Genomic DNA, 23,081 nt, shown 5'->3' on the forward strand with positions numbered 1-23,081 from the left:
AAATTATGTCTACCATTGCAACAAACGGGATTTTGTAGATGGGGGGAGGTCGAGGGGGGGGGGGGGGGGAGGGGTGGGACGAAAGCTGGCCACGCGAAAAAGTGTAAATTTACTTTCCTTTAGCTTTATCATCGTGACGGGATCGAGATTTTCCAACCCATCCTCCTCGTTGGAGTCGGCTCGTGATGGATAGCGAAGTTACTCGAGCTTTTAATAAGTCCCCACAGTGCACGGATGGTACTCGCTGACGTCAACATCATAAATAAATAAAGCCAAGCAGCAAGTTTCGTGCCGTACTTAGGGGGCGATGCTGCTCTTCTTCTGTTCACAGGGATCACATTTTTATCAGCGCTTAAATGTTGTCACACAATTTTGTCGCGTGTTTGGTCTGCTCGTTCTCTGCTCAATGTGCGTCCCATTTTTGACCTTTTCTTCTCTCCATTTTTGGCAGAGGGGGCGTGAGGGACACGTAACCGGCTAGAACTCCCATTAAAGTCCCATGGTGTGTTGCTATAATTTATAGATTAATTAAATAGCCTCATCTCCGTAAAGGTTCTCCCACGGCCCGCTGGGGAACACCATCTTTCTTGCACATGATTTTACGCCCCGGTGGAATTGTACGACGGGAGTAGGAAAAAATCCTCCAGTTTTTAAATAAACAACTTGTGGACATCGTTGAAAAAAAAACGCAGAGAACGTTCCCAAAAGGAACCACCGTCTCAAGAAACTTCAACACACAACAATAACGTGTCACTGTGTGCGTCATCAGCTCGGAGTGATGGAGTAGCTTAACACTGGGCTGGAGAAATATACTGCAGTGCGGTTAGATTTTGTACCCTGTCAGTGTCTGGAGTGCTCCGACGCTCGGAAGGAATCCGGCTTCCGGATGCGCGTTAGTTTATGGATTCCGGGACTCGTTCCGCGTTTACGATCCAAATCTTGCGAGTGTTAGCGGTTAAGCGATTATTCGCCTTCCTTGGACGAGCTTCCCTAAAAGTGGCTCCCTAACACACAACAATGTGCGTGTTATCACACAGTACAGTGGGTCGCCACTCGCCAGCAACATTTTAAATGGTCGTCGCGTCGGCCAGAAGGTGACGAAATCCCAGTTCCATTTAACATTGCCTCCGTTGCGTGACGCGTGCGTTTGATCAGAATGGATGGCTGTCCCCGGGGGAGCCTTTTACCTTCTCGATTGCTGGAAGCGTGCGTGTCGTGGAGGACAACTTGAGGGACAAAACCGCTGACACTTCCCCGAAAGACACACGAAAACACTTCCAAGAAACAGGCTTCCTTTGGATGGAATCGAGCACTCCCGTTGCTGGCAAATGCAACCGGAACCCGTGTTGGTCCTGTTGAACGCACTGGTAAAGTGTTACTGTCAGTGTGATAAAATTGTTGAAAATATCACTTCATTGAGCCTTTGTTTAATAGCGCGGGCAGGTGTGTGTGCCCCAGGAAATGGGTTGCTTAACATCCTTAAGCCGTAAATGATCATTGCAAAAAATACATAAATAATGGCACCCCGATGACACTTTGTCTAACAATCGTTGGTAGTTCTCGATTCGAACGAAGAACAGTGGGGAGGCAGAAAAAAGGAAGTTTTGTAGTGAATTTTTTATACCGTCGTCTCCTTTGCGGAAATTATTCATTTTCAAACAAACTTTCCTTTTCTATTTATGCTCAAGTTCGCACTAAGAGGATTACATGGCGCAACGCTGTCCTCGGTCTGGAAGGACCAAGGGCCGGAGATCCTTTTCCGTTCTTCATCCCAATTATCTTGCCGATCTCCATCACGCGAAAGCTCGTTACTGCTGGTTGGGAGTGCGGGACGGTCGGATACTAGTGTTTTTTTACGGCTTTATTTGTTTTGTTCTTTCGCGCCGTCTCCATTAGCGCGCAAAGCAGACACGCGCGTTCTCCGGGGTCGTTTCGAAACAGTTTCAATGAAAATTACTTACGAGACGTCACGCGAGAAGTGCGAAAAGTATATATCCGAGCTCTCGGAAGCAGAAGCGATTAGCCATTTATCCGCTGAGCGCTCAAGGGTTCGTCTGCGTGCCTTTCTTCCCGAACGGTGGCGGATCTGTTGGGGGGGTTTTATGCGCTTTTCATGTGCAATAAATTTCACCCCCGTATTGGAATCAATTTCGATTAAATGCGCGAAAAGTGTTGTTCGAGGGAAGTGAAACACACGGGAACACGGCGAGCGACTGAGAGACTGAAGTGAAGTTTAATTATATATTTCTTGCACTTGAACATTGATTAAACCGTTGCCGATGAGTGTAAGAGTTGTGGTAAAATGTATTTTTAAATTCGAAACGACCTGAAGCAAGGATGTCTATTTCCAAAAACGACACCCAAAAATCCCTTAGACTGAAGCCTTTTTCCATCTCATCCCAACTGCCCAAAAAAGCTTTCTCGTTTTGTTTTCCTTTCCGGCTTTCAAAATGTCCAACGCAGCCGAAACGATTTCCGTCGGTACAGCAACGATTTGATTTGTAATCCTTCATCGTATTACAGCCATCCTCAGCTAGCAATCGCTCAATGTGAGAACATAGCAAAAAATGGAGAACATTCGTAGTGCAAACAGTGAAACCAGCGTGCGCACGTTTTGGGCTGCGAGGGTTTTGACAGCCAAAGTGAAGCCAAAGATACATCGTTCTATCAGAACACGAGCGCCCGCAACGGGCCAACAGCCGATGGATGTTACCTCAATGCCGTGTTCAACGACAGCAGTGAAAGCTTCGTCGGGGATGATGAGGGCGATACCGTCGCAAGCTTCGGTACAACAGGTTCCGATCCGACTGTCGGCAACACCCATCAGCAACGATTCGGCTGACAGTTCCATCATCACCCATGGTTTCCGCGGACGGATCGCAACCCTTCCGTCGAAGCCACTCGATGCGATCGTCCTTTAACTCGTTGCGTAGCTTGCGTACGAAGCTAAAGCACAGCACAAAACGCATCCTCGACCGGTGGCGGTACTGTGGTAGGCGCTCACGGGGGTCGTAGTGTCTACTGTCATCTACCAACTGTTGGTGATCTGGCCAGATCTCCATCAGCTGGGCCGGGCACAAAAAAAACGATCCGCCAGCCGTAACAGCTCTAGCAGCAGCAGCTCCAGCAGCTTACACTTCACACGATCCACCGGCGATGATATGCGGCGAAGCTTAAGGAACAAGCTGCACAAGCTTAAAATTACCTACAACGAGTTGCGTCGTCTCCAGACGAAGGTGCTGCAGGACAAACGCGCCGCTGACGACGAGTGCTCCAACGGTTCGGAATGTGCCGTCCTGCCGGAAAACATTCCTCCCAAAGCGGCCGCCCTGCTTATGGAAGGATTTACCCGAACGAACAGTGTTCAAAGTTCGCTGAAAGTTCACCGAAGGCCACCAGAAGCCAACACCGCCATCGGTGTGATACGAGCCAGCTCGGTGCGGGCGAAAGATGCACGTCCTCCGCTCCCTTTCGCAAAGGCTGACCGGCCGGTAGAAAGTTTGGCGACAGCGGATCAGGGTACGAATTTAAAAGTGGTCAGAAAGCAACCGAAACAAGAAGCAGAGCCAACGTCAAACTTGGCAGTAATCGGCGGGAAGCCATCGCAACCGTGGAACCGAGGAGGAGCAGCACAAGTGATGTCTGAAGTTGAAGTACCAAACCGACCGGTTGACCAGCAATCGGCATCACATGGACAGCATGCCCAGCAGCAGGAACCGGCACCGCTTACCGTCAGAGACTGCCACCATACGGAAAGGATCGGTGTGGGCGAACAATACGACCAGTAAGAGAACTTTGCAACAGCGCTATCGGATTGGGATGGATGGGAATTGGATGGAAAGTTTTGCCTTACGCGCGTGCCTCTGGGACGTGGACGCTGTTTTCGTAGCCGTGGGTTGGGGTGCAAACAGCTAGTCAAACTTGGCCGGAGCACTAGAAGAGGCTAAAGTTGCACACTCGCCAGCAGCAATTGCATCCGCATCCGGTGATTCGATCGGTGTAGCAATCTGAAGGATCTGCATGGGTCTCACAATACTTAAAGATGTGTGGCGTAAAGTTGGCACCATTTCTCTACCAGCTGTATGACATGTTGTACAGTGGGCAGAAACTGGGAGCACACTTTCATTGGCACGTGTGTCGTTTGCATTTCCAGGAAATGGCAACTTCAAAAGTAAGACTTTACCCTTTGATTTGATTTGTTGCACAGCTATGTATTTCTTCGTCGGGCAAAGCGCTACAATCGATTCGTAACAATTGATCTTGGCAGGAGAGTATCGAGTGAAAACAATTTGTGCCATCAACCACTCGTTAGCTCTGGCACAAGCACCTATCTGTCGAAGCTGATTACCGACGAGCAACGAGTTATTGATATAATAACAAACGCCACCATAACGCACGGAACCGAACTCGGTAGTACAACAATAACATTCCACCCGTGACACTGTCCAAGGACTGTGTGCAACGACCACAGCGAGTTTGTAATGGTATAACTCCTGCAGCTGGCGCCGTCTAGTGTTACAGCTTCCTTGCTCTGGTCGCCCCACACACACCCACGGGAGGAAATTGCAGGCCAAAGACAAAACTAAACCAGGACATTTTCACAAACGCTCAAGAATGCGCGACGGAATGATGATGATGCAATGACGGTGCAACGGTCGTGTGGCCGGAAGTTGTGCCACAGCCCCATATCCTTCCCACGCGCACGGCTCAAGTCGAGAATGGGGTGCAGTGCCTCAGTGTACTCTCTTAAGCAAATAAAGCAAGTCAATGGGGTTTCTATTTTTAGATTGGAAAATGTTTCCCTTCCGGTACTGCTGGTGGACGTCGTCATTGGGTCATCGTGTTTCCCCACCCTCTCTTTTTTTGTTGTACACCGGAAGGTCCTCTTTAATAGGATCCTTTTGCTTCATTCATTTTGTTTCTGGGAAAATTAGATTTGACCAGAGAAAACAGGACGCAAAAGCGTAATGGTAACTACCGTTACCTATTTATTAACAGCAGCTGTTGGCTCGTTTTCAATTGATGAATGGGACATGGACCTTTTCTTTTCGTGCTGGTTTTTTGCCTGCACCGAAGCACTCTTTTGCACTCTGAAGCAGGCTGATTTAATTACACGCGAAACTTATTGGACGAAGTATTGACAGTTCCTAATTGAATTGTGACGAATGCTAATGAAGTCGTTTGCGCTTGAAGACAGTTTTTCGGGAAGTATTTACTGTGATAAAACTACAAAAAATTTAATGAAATAGACAAACGCCTGCAAGTATGCAATTTGCCGTTTAATGTTCCAGTTTCGATGCAGGACCTTGGAGATTGCAGTTTTCTTAACTGGAAAGTTTGTTAACTGTCGATAAAACACATTTGGGTTGTGATACCATCCAAAGTAAGCGAACCAGCAAACGCTCGTTTTATTCCCAAGCCCCCTCCCCATTTAATGCTCTGCACTTTTTCACACTAAGCCGCTTTGGGTTGTCCGTGCCATGTTTTGGCGGGGTTCGTGGCGAAGAGCTTTTGCGTTACCCGGGGTCTTCGGGATTCGGGATCAACAGCTGATGAAGAGAAGACGGATATCCCATTTATCGTCAGCTGTCGATTTGTCTTTCCGTTGCGCTTTTTGCCGTCCACCTCACGAATCCCCGTTTCCCCAGCTTTTCCTTATCGCTGTGACGGTGGACCTGGGACAGTAGGAGATGCAGAAAAACGCGGTTAAAAGGATGCAATTTATGGGTGTGCGACCGTTCCGTTCCGCCGACCGAGATAGTGAATGAAAGGTGGCAAAAACCAGACACTCGATGTGCTTCGCAAAGATGCTGCCAACCTATTCGATTCATCAGGATGGTTTTTTTTTTGTGTTTGCTGTTGCCTCTTCTGGACGAAAAGTGTGGAACCTTGCGCTTTCTCAGGCACAACCGAACCAGTGGAAGAGCTGGTCGTCTCTGTGTGCGATAAAAATAGTAACATTCAAACACGCTGAGCGGCAGCGTAGCCGGTTCGGTGCACGCCTTCTTTTTTGTGAGTCCCTCCAAAGGCGCTGGTGACGGTGGAAAACCAACCTCTTGGCCACTTTCAGGCGTGAAAGGCGAGCGGGTGTGGTGTGGTGATGTGTGGCAGAGAGGCAGAGACTTTTTCTAAGGTGTTTTGTTTCAATCTCCTTTTCTCTGTTTTCCATGCACTTCGTGAAGTATCCTTTCTTCGCTTGCCGTACTCGAGACGCGAGACCTCCTTGCAAAAGGACTGACGCAGTTCAAGCGGCATCCTTACAAAAAACGGGACTGCAAGATAGGGGTTGCTGGGTTGGGTTATTCCATTAGCACTGCCAGCAGAGCAGAGCCATAGTAGGTGGCTCCAACCTACAGGCGAAAAGGATTGTTTCTTCTATCAACATGAAGCTTTAGAGAGACAGACGGAGGGCACGCTTTAAAAATATAAATTTCCTTCGCACGAACGAATGAGTTACAAACCCAACCGAACCGCACCGACACCATCGCACGTACCACCGGAAAGATCCGTCTCCGTCTATAGGTTAGCGGAATCAGCCAAAGAAACCTTCGTCATCCAGTGCGCTAATGAATGAACGATACATTAAGCTCCTTTTTTTTGATGAAAGCCGTCCGCATCCATGTCGAGGAAGCCGGTGGTACCGTTCCAGCAACTCTCGTCACGGTCGTAGCTGCAGGGAAGCTGCAAAGACCATCTGGATGCAGTCTCGGCGTGGCAAACGCAGTACTGCACAGCTGTCCGAACAATAAATGCTTCAAGATTAACATCATTCAAAGACCCGGGCGTGTCCGTGTTCGGTCTTGCCGGTGATGCCACCGAGACACCGGGAGCAGTGCGTTGAATGCCTATGAAAAGATCACGTCTCCCCGGGACCGGATCAACACACGGATGCTCCATTCATTAGTGCCAAGGTGTTGGAATGCTGCATGGAGAAAAGCGCCTGCTTTCTTGTGTGTGGCATTAAACGATTCACCTACTTTACGCCTGCCGCGTATCATCATAAGCGAATGGGACCAGAACTTCCTCGTCTAAGGAAGGTTGGACGAGACATCCCTAAAAATAAATTGAGAGCAATTTACAACCATTTCAACTGCTTGTTAGGTAGCAATACGTGTCATTGGTTGGAAGCGTTTTGAAGTTTTCATGCTGGAATTAATTTCAAATTTTCCTGGTGAGTCATCGTCGCGACTTCTAGGCACGTGCCTCCTTGGTTGGAACGCTCCTCGGAGGAAAGATGCGGATGTTTTAACGTGTGTGCGCGATAATTTGTTGTTATGCGAAGCGGAAAAGCAGCGCTCATTTGTTTGTTCTTGCTTTGTTTATATTAATTTTTATTGTTTTTAATTTATTTTCTCGACCTGCGTTTAAATTTCCTTGTTAGCTTTTTAATATTTTCCGTTTATTTGTTACATTTTATTGATTTCGTTTTATGTTATTAAATTTATTCTTTTTTTTCCCTTTCTTTTCTTCCACCTTTCCGTTTCATCGCCTTTTTGCTGATGTCCTGTGCAGAAATCAGTCTGCCGGAGCTGGTCACCCGATCACTCTCGAACCTCGAGCTGCCAAGTTGTCGCGTGCCCTGTCCCAGCATTATACCACGGCCGTCCGACGCGTCCACCTCGCCCCAACCACAAATCGGCCGCCAGTTCCAGCTGTTCGCTGTCCACGATCGAAACGCAAACCGTGACCGCATCGGTTCAATCGCTGCCATCACAATCGCCACCGCCACCACCACCAGCACCGTTTCGTTGACGTACGAAGATGAGTTATCCCGCAGCCCGGGCCGAAGGAAACCGCGAAACTCGCCGCTCGGTTCCCTGCTGGCTGCGGTCACCTCACCCGTACTGAGCCGCATCTCGAGCGCCAGTTCACCCAACCTTTCCAGCAGCTGCTCGTCACCGTCGTCCGCTTCCGGCAGCCGGATGGAGTATCTGCTACCCCACCAGCAGCATCCGCCGGGCGCGGGTGCTGGACCGGCAACGTCACAACAAATCCTACCAAAACACCGGCAACATTCGCCGAAGATTATTAAGAAAACGCGCCATCTCTCGACCAGCTCGGTCGAGGAGCCGGACGGCTGCGAGCTGAAGGGGGGTGGCAAGAGTGGCCGCCACACGGTCAACAATGGCAACGCGGAAGCGGAACGTAATGCACGCAATGCGCAACACTTGCTGCTACGTTCGAACCGGCTCACCGTGAGCGATAATCATAATTTAAGCAACAGTGGTGGAAACAATGGCACAACGATCACCACCGGTACGACCAACTCGGTCGACGTTTTGGCCGTTCACAACGGCAAAGTGTGTCCCCGTTTGCCATCGTACCAGCAGCAGCAACTGCAGCAACAGTCCGTAGCGGCACCACCGTCCTACTGGAAGCAGAAGAAGCTTCCGAACAAGAAACAGCACAAACAAATGCAGGCACAGCTAGACAAAGTGAACCAAATTAACATTCATCTGCATGGTACGGAGCTTTTACGGACTTGTTTGTTTGATTAAAGTAAAACCGCGGGGAGATAGTAGAGGGAAAATTCGAATCGTATTTCCATGCCCGGGAGGCATAGGAAATTCGTAGTTTGCGTGCGCCTAGCATATTTCGTTCAATTTGTACTCATGAAGCTTATCAAAAACGCGACATCTTGTTTGTCTATTAGAGCGATACTGTTTGCTCTAATAATTGTAAGGCACTGAGTCAATATGAGGCTGCAGGACGTATTCCACCGACATTAGCTTCAATTCCTTTCCTTGTGCTTGATTGATAGAGCACTGAGCCGATCGAGCTCAATCATCCGCCGTCAGTTCATCATAAATCGGCTCAATTAAGCAGCGTCTGTGTGTGTGTGTGTGTGGGAGTGACAAAAACACTCTTTAAATCGCATTCATTCATTAAACCAAACGATTGGTACGCGCCATCGAGTGTATCAATATGCGTAAGGTTCATCACTTATGCATGGGCAATTATCGCGATTGCCTTCGGGGAGGCGCGCGGACGTGTACAGCACGGGGGACACGCCAGTTCAGCTGCATAAATCATTATCCCGCTGTCTAACCGAAAATCTCGCGACACCACACCGGATGCTCGGACCGGATCGAACGAATAACCGAATGGGACAGCTGTCATATTAGATGAGTCGTTTCGGCGCACCCGCGGCTCTGCTCCCGGGATTGGAATATAAATATGTTTTCAAAAGCACACCCACAAACATTTTTGTGCTTTGAAATAATTGGGATGTCCCATCGCCCTCTCACATAGCCACAGATTTTATGCTACGCGTGGGATGCATGCTAATGGCATGTAGTGAGAAGCACTTTAGCGAGCAATTACTTTCCGCAATGTTGCGGTTACATTGCGCGCGTAGTACACGCGTGTGTGTGTGTGTTGGTGATTTTAAATTTAACGCATCGCAATAATTCTTCCAAGTGCGGTCAATGTTATTCAAATTCAAGGGGGTCAATGTTATATAAATAGTTCCGCCAAAAAAGACATGTGCTTGGAGGAGCAAGTTTGGCCGTAACGAACGTGTTACGATGATGTACCGTCGGTATTGGAATTGATATGTAATTAAAAACAGCACTAGCAATTAGTTGGTAATTTACATAATGTAACTAATTTGCATTACAATTGTGCCTGTAAGTGTGAAAACATGCCCGAGAAACGTTACACGAATTCCGTCGTAAATAAAAGACTCATGGATAATGCATTGGAAAGCAAGCTAGTGCCATTTGTACAATCGCTTTAAGTGGTTTGTACAAACAATAGGACTACTAGCATAAATATTCAAACAATCTTTAACTGGATAAGGATTACTGATATTATTCTCACCTGCTCCCTCTCTCCCGCTCTCGATCACAGCCCTATTCTCCGCCGTCGAGCATGGCCACCTGGAAAAAGCACGCACCATCCTGGAAAGCACGGACGTGGACGTTAATAGTCTGAACAGCGACGGTCTCACGCCACTGGATGTGGCCGTGCTCAGCAATAATCGTTCGATGACTAAAATGTTGCTCCAGCAGGGCGCCATCGAGAATGCACATTCTGGTAAGTGACACTCTTCGCACTGTTTTCCTTTTTCTGTTCAACTCGTCCGTAGCGACATTAGCCAACCTGACGACGACGACCCATCGACACTAACCAAACTAGCAACAGGACGACCTTCAAATTTATTGCAAGAAAGAATCCGTTTTCGTCGTCGTGTATTTATCTATTTTTAGTCCTTAAACTCGCAACGAATGACGCATGCGGTGGTGCTGGAAAGGGAGGCATTCGAGACGATAACGCTAGAAAAGTGCCAGTTTGACACCTGCAGCACATGTACAGTCAGTTCCCCGGGCGACAGGTTGACTTTTAATTATTCTTTGTAATTAAAACCTGTGTGGCCCCGAGTGGTCGGTTCGGAAGAACTACCAGGAACGCATATTTCAACATTATCACAACCGCACACGTGGTGATGTTTCTTCAAGTACTTAGTCACGCATACACGACATTGACTAAAAATAGCTAATCCATCCACACCCCACCACAGAGATACATGTTGCTCAGAGGGGACCGAAAGGAAAGACCTTATGTTTTCGTCGATTGTCCTCGCACGACGTTCACCGTTGACCACCGGTTAAGATGTAGGATGACCCCAAGTTGTTGACTGTCATTTTGCTAACGAAATCACCTTGTCTCTTCCAATTAGTGCACGCGGCCAACAGCAACATGGGACTGCATCTGAACAATCTGCTCGGCGAGGCCGAAGCGACTGTGCACGAGCTGGGCAACTTCGACGGCAATCAGCCGGGCATGACCGGCAACGACCGGACCGGATCTGGGGCCAACGCCGGCAAAACTACCTTCTCGAACATCATCGGTAAGTGAGGGAATGGGAATGCGGAGGATAAGCTGACAGTATTACAGCACCCGGCGGAGGGCCGAAGTGAGGACGACGGAACGTTTGATGTTCATTATGAGGTTCATTGCGCACGCCGTGTTCAGATTTGCCGCCATTGCGAACGCAACTTAACCTTTGAGGTTTGATAAGATTATGGCAGTAGGACGCCATTGCCACGGTTGTCCTTTTTGATGAAATGTGATAAGCATTAAGGCATTGGTAGTGAGACGTTTAGTTTAATTTATCGCCCGCCTCCGACAGTTGAATCAACTCCGTGGTTAAGGTTCGTTTGATGCTCATTTTTTGGGCGATTTATGGGAGTATGTGGTTTAATGGTTGACAATTAAGCAAGACAACAAAGGACACTTCTTCGAAGATGGGTGTGGTGGTAAAGGTCAACGTTTTTTTTTTGCTATCCTTTATTGCTGCTTTGATATTCGATACTGTTTTTAATCGTTTGTTAGACACCTCTTTAACGAACCTCCTCTACCTAATGTACCTTCATTCGTCCGACTCGGAATCCTCATCAGCAGTCTGCTCGTCCAGGCATCGCCTCAACCGGTCCACCTCCATCCGCAGACTTGCCTCGGCCGGATCGAGACGACTCGCGGCCACCATTTCATCGTATCCTTGCTGAAGAAAGCCCAATTTCACGAGTGCGGCAGCTCGTCGGGCAAGGCAAGCTACCCGTGCCTTCCGATTCGCTTCGACCGGTGGGTGCAAAAGTTCCAGCGCCGCCGAACAATCTTCTGCCTGTATGAGCGCCCATAAACACAACCGTAAAAAAAACAAAAGAAGAGAAAGAAAAATCGTTAGCCAGAAGTAAAATCCGTCTTTTTGAAAGTTTATGCCCTCGCACTTCTCTGACAGGAGCGAGTATGATCCGGACACGTACACAGCGTTGATAATTTTCGAGCGCCAAGTGTGCGGCGGACCGGTTCAGGAACAGCGCATAGTAATCCTTCGTAAGCCGTATCCCGGCACTGTACGCCGAAATGGCGGCCAGAAAGTTTTTCTGCTGGAAAAACGTATCGCCTCGCTGCTTGAGCCACTCGGGATTTCGCTCGTCCGGGCGTAGCTCGTCATCGTCGAAGCCTACCGAACGGCGGGCAGCGGCCTGCTTGCGGGTCCACTCCTGCTCGGCCTGCTCCATCGATTCCCGCTTCGGAGTCACGAACGTTCGATCGCTGAACGTTACCTCCAGGGTACCGGAACGGCGCACTGCCGGCGGTGATTGTGGTGCTTCGGCGGGGACACTAGGTCCTGCTGGGGCGGAACGCTGAATGCGGGGTGAACTTTTTCGACCGGTCGGTAGCTGTTTTGAAGGATCCGGCCGGTACTCCCTTACCATTGCCAGTTCCATTCGCTTCAATTCCCGTTGCTTGGACTCCTCCAGCAGTGTGTCGATGGCGGTCCGGTCGCTTCGTTCCCGTTCGATCTGCCGATGTATTTCATCCTTCTTTTTACGGTCCTTTTCCACTGCGCGCTGCTTATCACGTTCCTCCAAACGCTTCCGGTGCTGCGCTAGGTAATGCTCCTTGAGCGATGCCCTTTCCGCCCTCGGCACATCCAACTCGACCGCCTCCCAGCGTACTGTTGGGTCCCGCTTGACCAGCTCGAATACTACCTCATTCTCCAGGATACTACAGTGGCTCGCATCCGGGTCGATTGCATGACACAGGAACAATTCCCAGTAGTGTGGTGAGCGCGAAATTTTCAGGAACTGTTCCGTTGTGAAGATGTCATCCGGCTGAAAACGATTTCCAGGAAACGGCACGCGCAGAACAATGTCAGACAGCGGACCATCACCGTCAGCAGCGTCTTCGCAGCTATTGGATTTCTGCTGCCACGTGTAATTTTTCGGTATCAATGGCATGGTGGTGCTCTTGCTGGAACTCTACGTACTGACGGACTACGTTGACTGATTCTATCAACAATGCAGCGCCAGTTGCTACGGTAACACGACGAAGAGTTAATTGTTTGATGTCGTCGTAGTGAAAACTTTGCGCAACGTTGGCACTACTAGCGACATCTAGGTGTGAGTTGGAGCAACCAATTTAAAATCACAGGAATGCTCCATGCTTGTGCTACAGCATATAAAGTTAGTTAATAATTGCTGCTGTTACACAATGTAGTGAAAACGGGCCCACATGGTGCATGGTGAGTAATCCTCCCTGGCCTGTTATTTTGGTATAAAAAGTTGTGTCAAATTCCCAGCATTGTCCTGCACGGGACGAGAAGTTTTGCTTCTCCAAAAATGAAATTACTTCGTTGAAGCGGATGTTTCGTTAGAAGTTGCACGTTAAAAGCAACCTAAATACATTGTGCTGATTTGTTTTACCGAATCAGCCTGCCCTTGGGAGCAACTAAAAGGCCTGGGGAGTTGCAGCCTGTAGAAGCAGGACCACACCAAATTAACACGCCGCCCCTATGTACAACACACGCGTCACCTGCTCGTGCGTTGAGTGGTTTCTGTTGCTTACCAGTGTTTTTCGTCCGAAAGATGTGTTCCACCGTACAAACTGGACACCATCTTATGTTTCAACTTGCTTCTCTTCCTTCTCAGTATTTACAAACACTTTCCCAACTTGTGATTGTGATCAAGCAGTCGGAGCAGCAGTAACCAAACAAAAAAACCTGGAGCAAAATGTAATGAACTAAATAAGTTGTAACGCCACCGCTCCCACAACAGGGACTTTGCACCACGGTGCTCAGCGTCCTGGAACGATGAGCAGTATAGTTTGCGAGCAGAACTTTGCAATTGCAATTCAACGGAGGGGTTTACATTCAAAGTTAAAACGGGATCGCCATCTTTTTTGGCGAGAGGTGAAGTTTTTGGTGCCAGTGCTTGGGTGTAGCCCAAACAGACTGACTTTTTCGAGGGCCATTTTAATTTGGTAGGTTATAATGCTCTGCTTTGTTGTTTGGAGATTGCGTTGAAAGTTTCATAAATTGTACTTCCATCGGTCGCTCCTCTCTTTGTCCCGCGTGTCATCCAGCGTTTGTGGTCCCGGTAGATTTTCTCGAGTTGATGTACGACACCCTTCACGATGGTTTAGTTATTTATGTGATACGGACACACGTTAGGCAGAGGCAGTATTATGGTCACGTTGTGGTAATATTCCGGGCACGGGGTATGGTAAGCTTTCGGAACCATATTGATCATGTGCCTGGGCTACATGACACACCTAATAGGCTATCAAGCGTATGGACGTAGCTTTAATCAACTTCCACTTGTCAGTTTGGCGATCACGTCCGGAACCCAGTTCTTGACAAAGTTTTATATTGTTGGATTGTTTGCGCATACAAGTATCTTCACAATTCCATTAGCGCTGTTCCGGGATGCGTTCCGTGACGTGACTAAAGTGTCACCAAGTCTCAGTGGGACACTTTGGAAAAGCGATCGATCCCGTCACATGCTCCCGGACTTCAATTACTATAAGACCATCCATTTCTCTAAATTGTCTCCCACTGGCTCAAACTATTTCGTCTTACAGATAAAACGCCAATAAACTTCATCCCTCCGCTGCTTGCGATCCTTCGCCCTATCGCATCAGAACGCAAAAGAAAGCTTTACTCAACACAAGAGATTTTATTGCATAAAATATGCATCAAGAATATCAATTCCCAGCTATGTTCGATTGCGCCTCTGGTGCGGCGAATCCCATTTCCGCCCTGTCCCTTTACGAAACCGCGCGAATAATCACATTACAGTGAGAAAATCTATTTCACTACCAGCCAGCGAGCGTTCGTGTGCTATTGTATGCATTTGCCCTCGCTGGAGAAGCAGCATCGGTAAACGGACGAGTAATTCAATGCGCTCGGTGCACACGGTCGAATGGGGGGGGGCTGGGGGTTCAGTTTCGAAACCGAAGAAGCATGTTCTGTGATTAAAAAACCGTGCAATCACCTCTTCTGCTTTTTTTTGCTTGGGAAGGATGCTGGTAAACCGATAGATAGAAATGGAATCTTCAAAAGCTGCTGGGAGTCGCTGCGTGGGGGAGTAGCTGGCGTAATAGGGTTATTGTTGGCAGCCGCAAGGAAACACGAGCCCGTTTGGAAATGCTTTTGAATGTCAATCGATTGAGAAAAAGGTTTCTTTATATAAGCCGTTTAGAATAGTTGACCTTTATCTAGATTGCATCAGGTTGAACTCACTTAAAAAAAGCTGCGTGCGTCTTTGAGATTCCCGTTCCAAGTCTTTTTCTTTTGGCTAACGCTTTCTTCAATCCTCCCATTACAGGCAGCAGCGGTCCATCGGTTACCAGCTGTACCGGGAGCGAAATCGACAAGCAGGTGGGGCTGTGGGAGCGTCGTGTGAAGGGGCTCCGGCGGATGATACTCGGCTGGGACCAAACGAAACCGCCCGATGTGCCGAACCGTATCGACATCGACGTGACCGGTTGCAGTGCGGTCAGCTTGCGGTTGTACGAACCGCTGGAAGGTGCCATAACTACCAAATTCAAAGGTGTGTTAAATGGGGCCACTAAAAACCTCGCCTTTCGTGGCGTGATGCACGCTGCATACCGATGCTAATAATCACGATATAAAACACCTATTTTCTCGTCCCTTCTGCTGCTGGCAGTGCAATGGTCATCCCGGTCAGATTTTAGCAACGTCGTGGGCGAACGTGAAATCAGCGAATGGTGCAGCTTCCACGGGTGCATGGGTGCGGTCTGCAATCTGAACGAGCTGATCCAGGGCCGGCGATACTTCTTCCGAGCGTGCGCTGGCAACGTGAAGGGCTGGGGACCGTACAAACTATCCGTCCCGAACTGTGTCGTACCATCGAGTAAGAAGATACTATCTAAAGAGTTTTACTTTGTTTGCCCTAATGCCCCGTTGAAAATCGAAAGCTAATGCACATTCTAATGGTGATAGTGGTGGTAACCATTTAAAAGGTTGAAAGCTTCTACTGTGATTGGCAACAAAAAGGGCTTCCCAACGTATAATTACTGAATTGTGCGCAACCTTAGTTTAACAACGCATTTCTATTGCGACCGGTAGTCCGATTTGCCTGGTCGGTCAGCTTGTTCGCAACACTTATCTCTCTGACCGTAATCACACAAATGCGTAATGTATTTGCAACGCTTTTTTTTCTACCGAGCTCCACGCGCACGGCTCTCGGTTACCGGTGTCCGTTTCCCGTGGGACAAATGAAAAAGACCGCCCATGGTGGTGTGCCCATGTACGAACAGCGGTTACTGCGTTCCTTCCATTTTCGTTTGAATGCTGTCGGTGAGTCGCTAGGATACGATCGTTCCCCGCCGACTGGTCATTATCAAAGGATGCTTTTGTGCTTTCGAGATGTACACTAACACCATCGAATGGCATGTGGTTAAAGTGTGCGTGTGTGTGTGTCCGTATAGGACACCCACGGGAAAATGTGGGAAAGTGTAACGAATGATGCGCGTTGCTAGCCGTTTGTGATGGGCAATGGCCACACAAACGAATCGCTCGGGGCAAGGTGCTGCGCTGTAAATTTGTCCGCAGCGTACCCCGGCGTGGCCATAATTCTTTCACCACTTTTACCAATGAACCACTGTTTCTCTGCTGCTCCGCAGGCTGGCGAGACGTCGAGGGCCGAGACAATCGATTCGCCGGCAAGCAGCGCAATCTGGACGAGCTGTTCAACGCCGTCCGGCTGGCACGGCCCGACGATGCATCCGAGATCGCGCTCGACGGCGGACAGCAGCAGAAACGTGCGACGAAAAAGAAAACCACCATCAAGCAACTGTTTTCGGCGGCGTCCAAATTTCAGAAGAATCTCAAACGGTAAGTTCCCCGACAGGCTTTTCGCACGTTATTTAGTGCCATCGTTTCCCACATTTACGCCGCTCAACACTCGCGTTTCACCAGGGGCATCTATCTGGCCTGCGTCCTGTACCACGAGGATAAGCTGCTGCTCACGAACGAAGACTTTGTGCCGGTAATTGAGATTGATGAAACCTTCACCAGCAATCTACACACGGACTTCTACTGGCTGATGAAGGTGAGTGAATGCGTAGCAACCCATGGCCATGGAAGGCACGGGCGAGCTAAATCAGTAAAAATTACGAACCGTCCAAACGGTACTTTGGAGCATCAGCCAGCCCGGTCCCCGAGCGGCTGACATTTCCAGCGAGCCTCCGACTACAGCCTAGAGTGGTGCAATTTTATTTATTCATTTCATGTTGAGAGCGCTGTTGGGCGCAGTTCCTAAACACACTGGAAGTGAGTTTACGTCCGGTTACCGTTTTTCTTCCAACGATTTTTTTTCTAATTTCCCTTGCCACGTTTATGTGTTTTTCTGGCCCAATTCACCTATATGGGCTTGATTGCATATTACTGTTAGGGAAAAATTGTTACTGACAAGGGAAGTGCACTTAGTTGTAACACGCAATGTGGATAAAAATTTGTGGTAATGATGATCAATCTGAAGGAATAACTTTCTTAAGTGATTATTACATATCAAGGATGGGATGCGCAAAGTGGTCGCAGAGTGCTGTATTAAACTGTTGAAGGAAATCTTGAGGTCCTCCTCATCCTTAGAATCGTCTTGAAGAACAGCTTTTGACTTTATCTCATGCTAGGTTGCCTGCACATGGGATGACGTGAAGCTGCTGCGGATGGACATGGAACGGAATGCGTCGTCGGCGATACACTTCCGCACGAAGTTGTTGTCTGCCGCATGCCAGATGCAATCCTCCCTATCGATTACCGATCTCGGCCAGCTGTTCTATCGCCCGTTACGGGACGTGCACGGTACGGTGGTGCTGTCCTGTGTAAACTGTATAAAAGTAGGTGCTTTTTCAGATAAAAATTGTACTTCGTATTTCCAAAATTGAATCAATTCTTTGCTTCCATCTACACCAGAGTCCCAAAGCGGTGTCGGTGCTCAACTCTCGCTGGATACAGCTGAACAAAATCCACAAAAAGCTCGCCCTCTCGACGGAGGACAGCAGCATTAACGAAATTCTAATGAACTCCATCCAGGAACAGATCAACTATCACCAGGTCTCAAACATCCGGCTTTCGCGCGGGCTGTACGTAGGTTATCTCAAGATGCAAAGCTCGGTGGACGTTATCCAGGTGGTGGTACCGGTGAAGGCACCGAACGTGCTGCCGCACTGTAAAATTCGCGACAATCCTCACGTGTCGGCGTAAGTACAGCACGCGATGGCGTCTCTTGCACTCCCTTTCAACCGTATTAATGTTGTGCGTGCTTTTTGAATTCTAGCGAGGAATGGGAACTGATTAAGCAGCACAAACCCTCGAGCATTTTGGAATTTCGACCCAAACATCAAGGTCCCACCGAGGTGCAGCTGCACTTCCTGGAACTGCTCACGAAAGCCGTCCACAACCTGTTCCAGTACATGGACATCCCGGTGGATGTGGCGGTCGCCCACCGGCTGTACGACGTGGAGGTGATCGAGCTGAACGCGGACGTAAGCTTCCTGATCATTTGTCCGCCGGCGGAAAGTAGCTGCGCCGTGCCGGGACAGAAGGAAAGCTTGCTGCAGCGCGGCGATCTGTTCTCGATGCCGATCCAAGCGTTCGAGATGATACATCTGAAAACGTACCAGAGCAGCATCATACAGAAGTACTCGCGGCTGTCCTGCATTCTCGAGCTGGACACGATGCTTGCCAACCATCTGCACCGGGAAGCGTTTAGCAGCTCGGAGCTGCAGAAAGCGAAAGATCGGTTGGCGAAGCTGCAAGAGCTGTCGGGCGGGTTAAACACCATCTGGAAAGGTGTGCGATGGTTGATGGACGTGATCGGCTATGCGCGCGATCGTGCCAACATGCCGGAGCTGAACATGAAACAGATACTGGACTACAAGACGACCTACTTCGGTAAACTGCCGAAAAATGGCGGCGGTGATAAGAAAAAGGGTGGCAGCGAATCGCAACTGCTTCATCCGCCCGGCACGGCACCGCCGGGCGCGAACAGCTTCCACAAGAGCAGCCCGGGCCGTGGATCGTGGCCCGGCCCGGCGGTAGAGAATACGCTCGGTCACAACGGTCTGCTGGACGCGGAACACTCCAAGTCCGAGCAACTGCTGAAGTACAACAGTGCCCGGTTTCTGAACGTGAGTCAGGCCGGCTCGCGGAAGAACAGTGCCGACTCGAACTCGGTCGCTACGCACAGCAGCTACTACTCGGTGACGGGCGTAGAGCCGGAGAAGGAGTTTGTGGTGGTGCCACGGTTGCCTCCGTCACGGTCGGAAGATACGCTCAACAGCTCGCATCATCACGGAGGCGATGGAAAGCTGCCCGGCGGCACGATCGGCATGGGTGCGGGGAACAAAAAGCGACCACCCACCATCTACTCCAGCTACTCCGCCACATCCAGCCCGTTGCTTAACGTCCGCTCGCCGTTTCTAGTGCCGATGGTACCAACTGCCAGTCCGGTAAGTCTCGCACCGAAGGTAACGGTTCCCGTCGAGGATATTGAAAACTCCAGCAAGCAGCAGGTGGTTGGCACGGGTGTCGGGCAGCAAGCAGTCGCTCCCCTTGCCGCCGTAACCGTGGGTGGTGCCGTTCCGTTTAAACTGTTGGCCAAAAAGTCACGTGATCAAGCGTTGAAAGCGATCAATTTTATTGAACGAGAGCAGCAGCAAGAGATGGAAATCTTCGAGGAGACTAAACCCATCCTAACGACGACGTACCTTAAGCCAACGCTGGCCGCCCTGCAGCACGAAGCGAAATCCTACCAGCAGCCGGAAGTGGCGGAACCGCGTGAAGGAGTAACGGTCCCGGGGCAGGAAGCGCCACACCCTCCCCACACACCAAGTTCCGTTGCGATTACGGTGGAGCAGACGCTGCCGGTCGGGCCGGGCGAACCGGACGAGCCAAGCGCGCCGGAACCGACCACCGAAACGGCCACCGGTGGAACCGTAGCAAACGCCACCAGCATCCTGCAGGTGTACGCCGCCTACGAGACGGGCTTACCGAGCGGAACTTCCCTGAAGCTTCGCGTTACGCCCAAAACGAGTGCGCGCGAGGTGATCGATCTGGTCGTGAAGCAGCTCAACATGGCGGTGGTGTTGAAGGGTCGCGAAGGCCCCATCTACACACCGGAACGGCTGGACAGCTTCTGTCTGGTGGCGGTGATCGGCGCACGGGAACGCTGCTTGCGTGACGATTTCCGCCCGCTGCAGCTACAGAATCCGTGGCGCAAGGGTCGGCTTTACGTGCGCCAGAAGCATGAGCTGCTGGCCGCGATCGAACATTCCAACCGGGATACGGCGGACATTTAAATTCGTGCGACGATGTGATAGTACGGCGGCATGTTTCGAACCGTGTAGTTGTTGTTTCAAATTTTGTTATGCCCTTTCCGAGGTACTTTAGTGACACCACACCACTAAGTAACACACACGCACACACGTGTGGTCGACTTGTTTGTAAATTATTTGCACAGTTCTGTACATTTTGTAAAACTGATCTACTAATAGGCGTGGACAGTGATCGTAAGCTTAAGTGCAAACGGTAAGAAGAGACGATCGTATTGGGTGTTTTTACTAACCTGACGAACAAACGAAGAGAGCTGAGGAAATAAATGGTAGGCCAGACGGTAGAGTAGCTTGTAGAAAGTAAGAAGAGCAAAAGGACAGATGTTTTGTAGGTTATGCGAAGCAAACGCAATTGACAAAAGTAGAGCTCATTTGCATCGACACGAGCTACACAAACTAGGGACAAGCAAACCAAATACCAAAAAACCTTTAATGACCGATTGGCGGATCTCTGGAGATGGGCTGTAAAGGATCGCCCATCTAAAAACAGAATGGGGAAGAATTTAGCAGATCGATGTAATTTGAACCACAAACCTACTTAGGGTACATCAGCAGTTTGATTCAAACCACAAACGCAAATCAATTACTCTCAACGGCAGATGATAGATGTTTTTATTTTAACCCTTTTTATACGGAGAGTGATCAGCTTATTACTAGTGGTAGCGATGGACGAAGGTAATTAGACTAGAGAGATAGAAAGAGAGAGAGGGAGAGAGAGTATATATATATTAGTAAAAAGAAAGTCCGCGTAAGTATACATTCTGTAAACTCTAATTGCCAGTGAATTGTGGGAGAATCCTAACAAGAAGCAGCCAACATCCTACGTTCATTCGAATCCGTTAGCGTGCAATTGTAACAGGGGGAAAGGATTGCTTTTGGTTCTCGTTTGCACACACACACACACACACACACACAGGGGAGTTTATCGATCTCACATTCTAAATCAATGTTTGCAATAGACCCATTTCAAATGTAGGGATTTTAGCACCTCACAGGACAAACAGAGAGAGAGAGAGAGAGAGAGAGAGAAAGAGAGCTGTAGGGCGTGATAGAAAGGAACCAAGCATCTTGAACATTCTAATACCCCCCCTTACCAATAGTATCGAGCTTAGTGTATTTGACCACCAACAGGACAGGAAAATACTACTACCACACACACACACATACACATTTTTGGATATCTGGATAATTCTGGCACAATCTTTTAGACAAGCGTCTTGGTAGAGACCCGGACTGAGAAGGCCCCATGGCGCACCGTCAACCCGATAACACTTAGATAGCTCAATTGAAACAACGATCAATAGAAACCACAAATTATGGATCACACACACACAAAGCAGAAACTACATCGACAAGTTTTATCCTAGAGTTGATCAAGCATCGTTTACGGAAACAATAGTAGAGATCCATTTTTTAGTGATATTTAGAGGAAAAAAATTTGAATCAAAGTACGCATGACCCAGATGGACGGATCGCGAACGAGACGTAGGGCGCCAATTCTCCACCGGATCCTGTTTTTTAACGATACACCAAATAACCGTGCGGAGGTTAGACGCTTAAGTACGAAAAATTTGATATTAATGTTGGTTGTTCGGCCCGAGCTAAAAATCGAACATTTGAATCGATGCTGCGATTTTCCATATGGTGGTGTGATAGCTGGAGGGCATTAAAAATCCGGTACAACCGTGTAACCACAATTAGACGTTCGATCTAATGCGAGTAGCAGCTGGGTAGCGGTTTAGAATAGAAAATAGCAGCAGAAGCAGCAATCCCTTTGATGAACAAAAAGATGCCCAACACGGAGAAAACCCCCCACCATTAACTAATCATATGTGGTGTTATTTAGTGTGAGACCAGAACGAAACCAGCAACAAATAGGAACCATTAGCTACAGACTAGCGATAACTGATGACCTTTTGGGGGGGGGGGGTTGAAGGTGAAACAAAAATTCGAATGGTGTAAAGCGAGCGTTTTATCCCCGTCCGGTAACCGCCGGAACACGTGGCTGTGGCGAAGCGTGTGTTGGACGGGACGCGGACACAGCTAAACATCGGTTTATTAGTGTGTATGTATGTGTGAAAGTGCAGAAAACGAGAGGAGGACGTGCGAGAAAATTGAAAAGAAGAAAAAACCTGTGCAAAACCCCCCACTTGGACACCATCGCAGAAGGAGAGCTAAGAGAAAAATGCACCAGATTCTATCCATGTTGATCATACCCGGTGCGGCGTTGAGATAGTTTGAATCTACTGAAGCACACATGATGACACGCGGGGAGCATTGGCGAGATTTCATCTTGAGAGGAGGGATTTTTTGAGCTCAAAATTGGATTGAGGATTATAGTTCGACAATGACAAAACACGTGCTTGACGGAATCACTATTGAGAAGCATCAGCTGAAGGACGACTCTTTGCGGTACAAAACTGTCAAGAACCTCTTAAACTCGTTCGAGAAGAAGATGCTCAGCCTTCTTCACTACAACCTCGAGAGGTCTCGGCCTACCATTTCTGGCTTTCTGTGACCTAATTTTACCCGTAGTAAAGTATTCAACGATGCGGCAAATCGTGGAGAAGATGGCGGAGCAGCAGCTCCACTCCTACCATCTCTTCATTGATTTTAAAGCCGCATGTGGCAGCATAGCCTGGGTAAACCTGTACTGTTTGGAATGCTGGCCAAGCTTACCAAGAATGACAATGGCCAACATCACATGCCAGGTGAAGGTGGATGGAAAACTCTCAGGGCCCTTTGCTACCACCAAGGGCTTGCGCCGGGGAGATGGGCTTGCCTGTCTCCTTTTCAACCTAGCGCTAGAGAGAGCCACCCGCGACTCGGAGGTGGAAACTTCCATCTTCTATAAGTCAATCCAGATCCTGGCATACGCTGATGGCATAGACATAATCGGTTTGAGGCTCTCCTTTGTAGCAGAAGCTTATCAA

The 23,081-nt window shown here is 49.0% G+C and overlaps 2 protein-coding genes across 3 annotated transcripts; one reads left to right on the plus strand and one right to left on the minus strand.

Annotated features, from left to right (window-relative positions):
- The first annotated feature begins 3,699 nt into the window (after positions 1 to 3,699).
- On the plus strand, positions 3,700 to 22,363 carry LOC118516463. The gene is given in 13 exon segments (XM_036062363.1): positions 3,700 to 3,784; positions 7,513 to 7,628; positions 7,630 to 7,708; positions 7,711 to 8,463; positions 9,853 to 10,038; positions 10,682 to 10,852; positions 15,117 to 15,341; positions 15,459 to 15,665; positions 16,438 to 16,648; positions 16,733 to 16,865; positions 17,446 to 17,652; positions 17,729 to 18,015; positions 18,093 to 22,363. Coding segments are annotated over 13 exon segments (4,683 nt in total). The 3' UTR covers positions 20,116 to 22,363.
- On the minus strand, positions 10,865 to 13,230 carry LOC118516464 (dynein assembly factor 4, axonemal-like). 2 transcript variants are annotated; one of them, XM_036062365.1, is made up of 2 exons: positions 11,769 to 13,230; positions 10,865 to 11,626 (listed from the first exon to the last, which is right to left on the minus strand). In XM_036062365.1, the coding sequence occupies exons 1-2, from the start codon at positions 12,747 to 12,749 to the stop codon at positions 11,375 to 11,377; spliced, it is 1,233 nt and encodes a 410-aa protein (XP_035918258.1). In that variant the 5' UTR covers positions 12,750 to 13,230; the 3' UTR covers positions 10,865 to 11,374. The 2 variants fall into 2 exon arrangements, with proteins under 2 accessions (XP_035918258.1, XP_035918257.1); XM_036062364.1 differs by having other exon boundaries at positions 11,301 to 11,626; positions 11,733 to 13,230.
- Positions 22,364 to 23,081: the final 718 nt, after the last annotated feature.

Source organism: Anopheles stephensi, unplaced genomic scaffold (assembly GCF_013141755.1).
Source record: "Anopheles stephensi strain Indian unplaced genomic scaffold, UCI_ANSTEP_V1.0 ucontig297, whole genome shotgun sequence".
Taxonomy (NCBI): domain Eukaryota; kingdom Metazoa; phylum Arthropoda; class Insecta; order Diptera; family Culicidae; genus Anopheles; species Anopheles stephensi.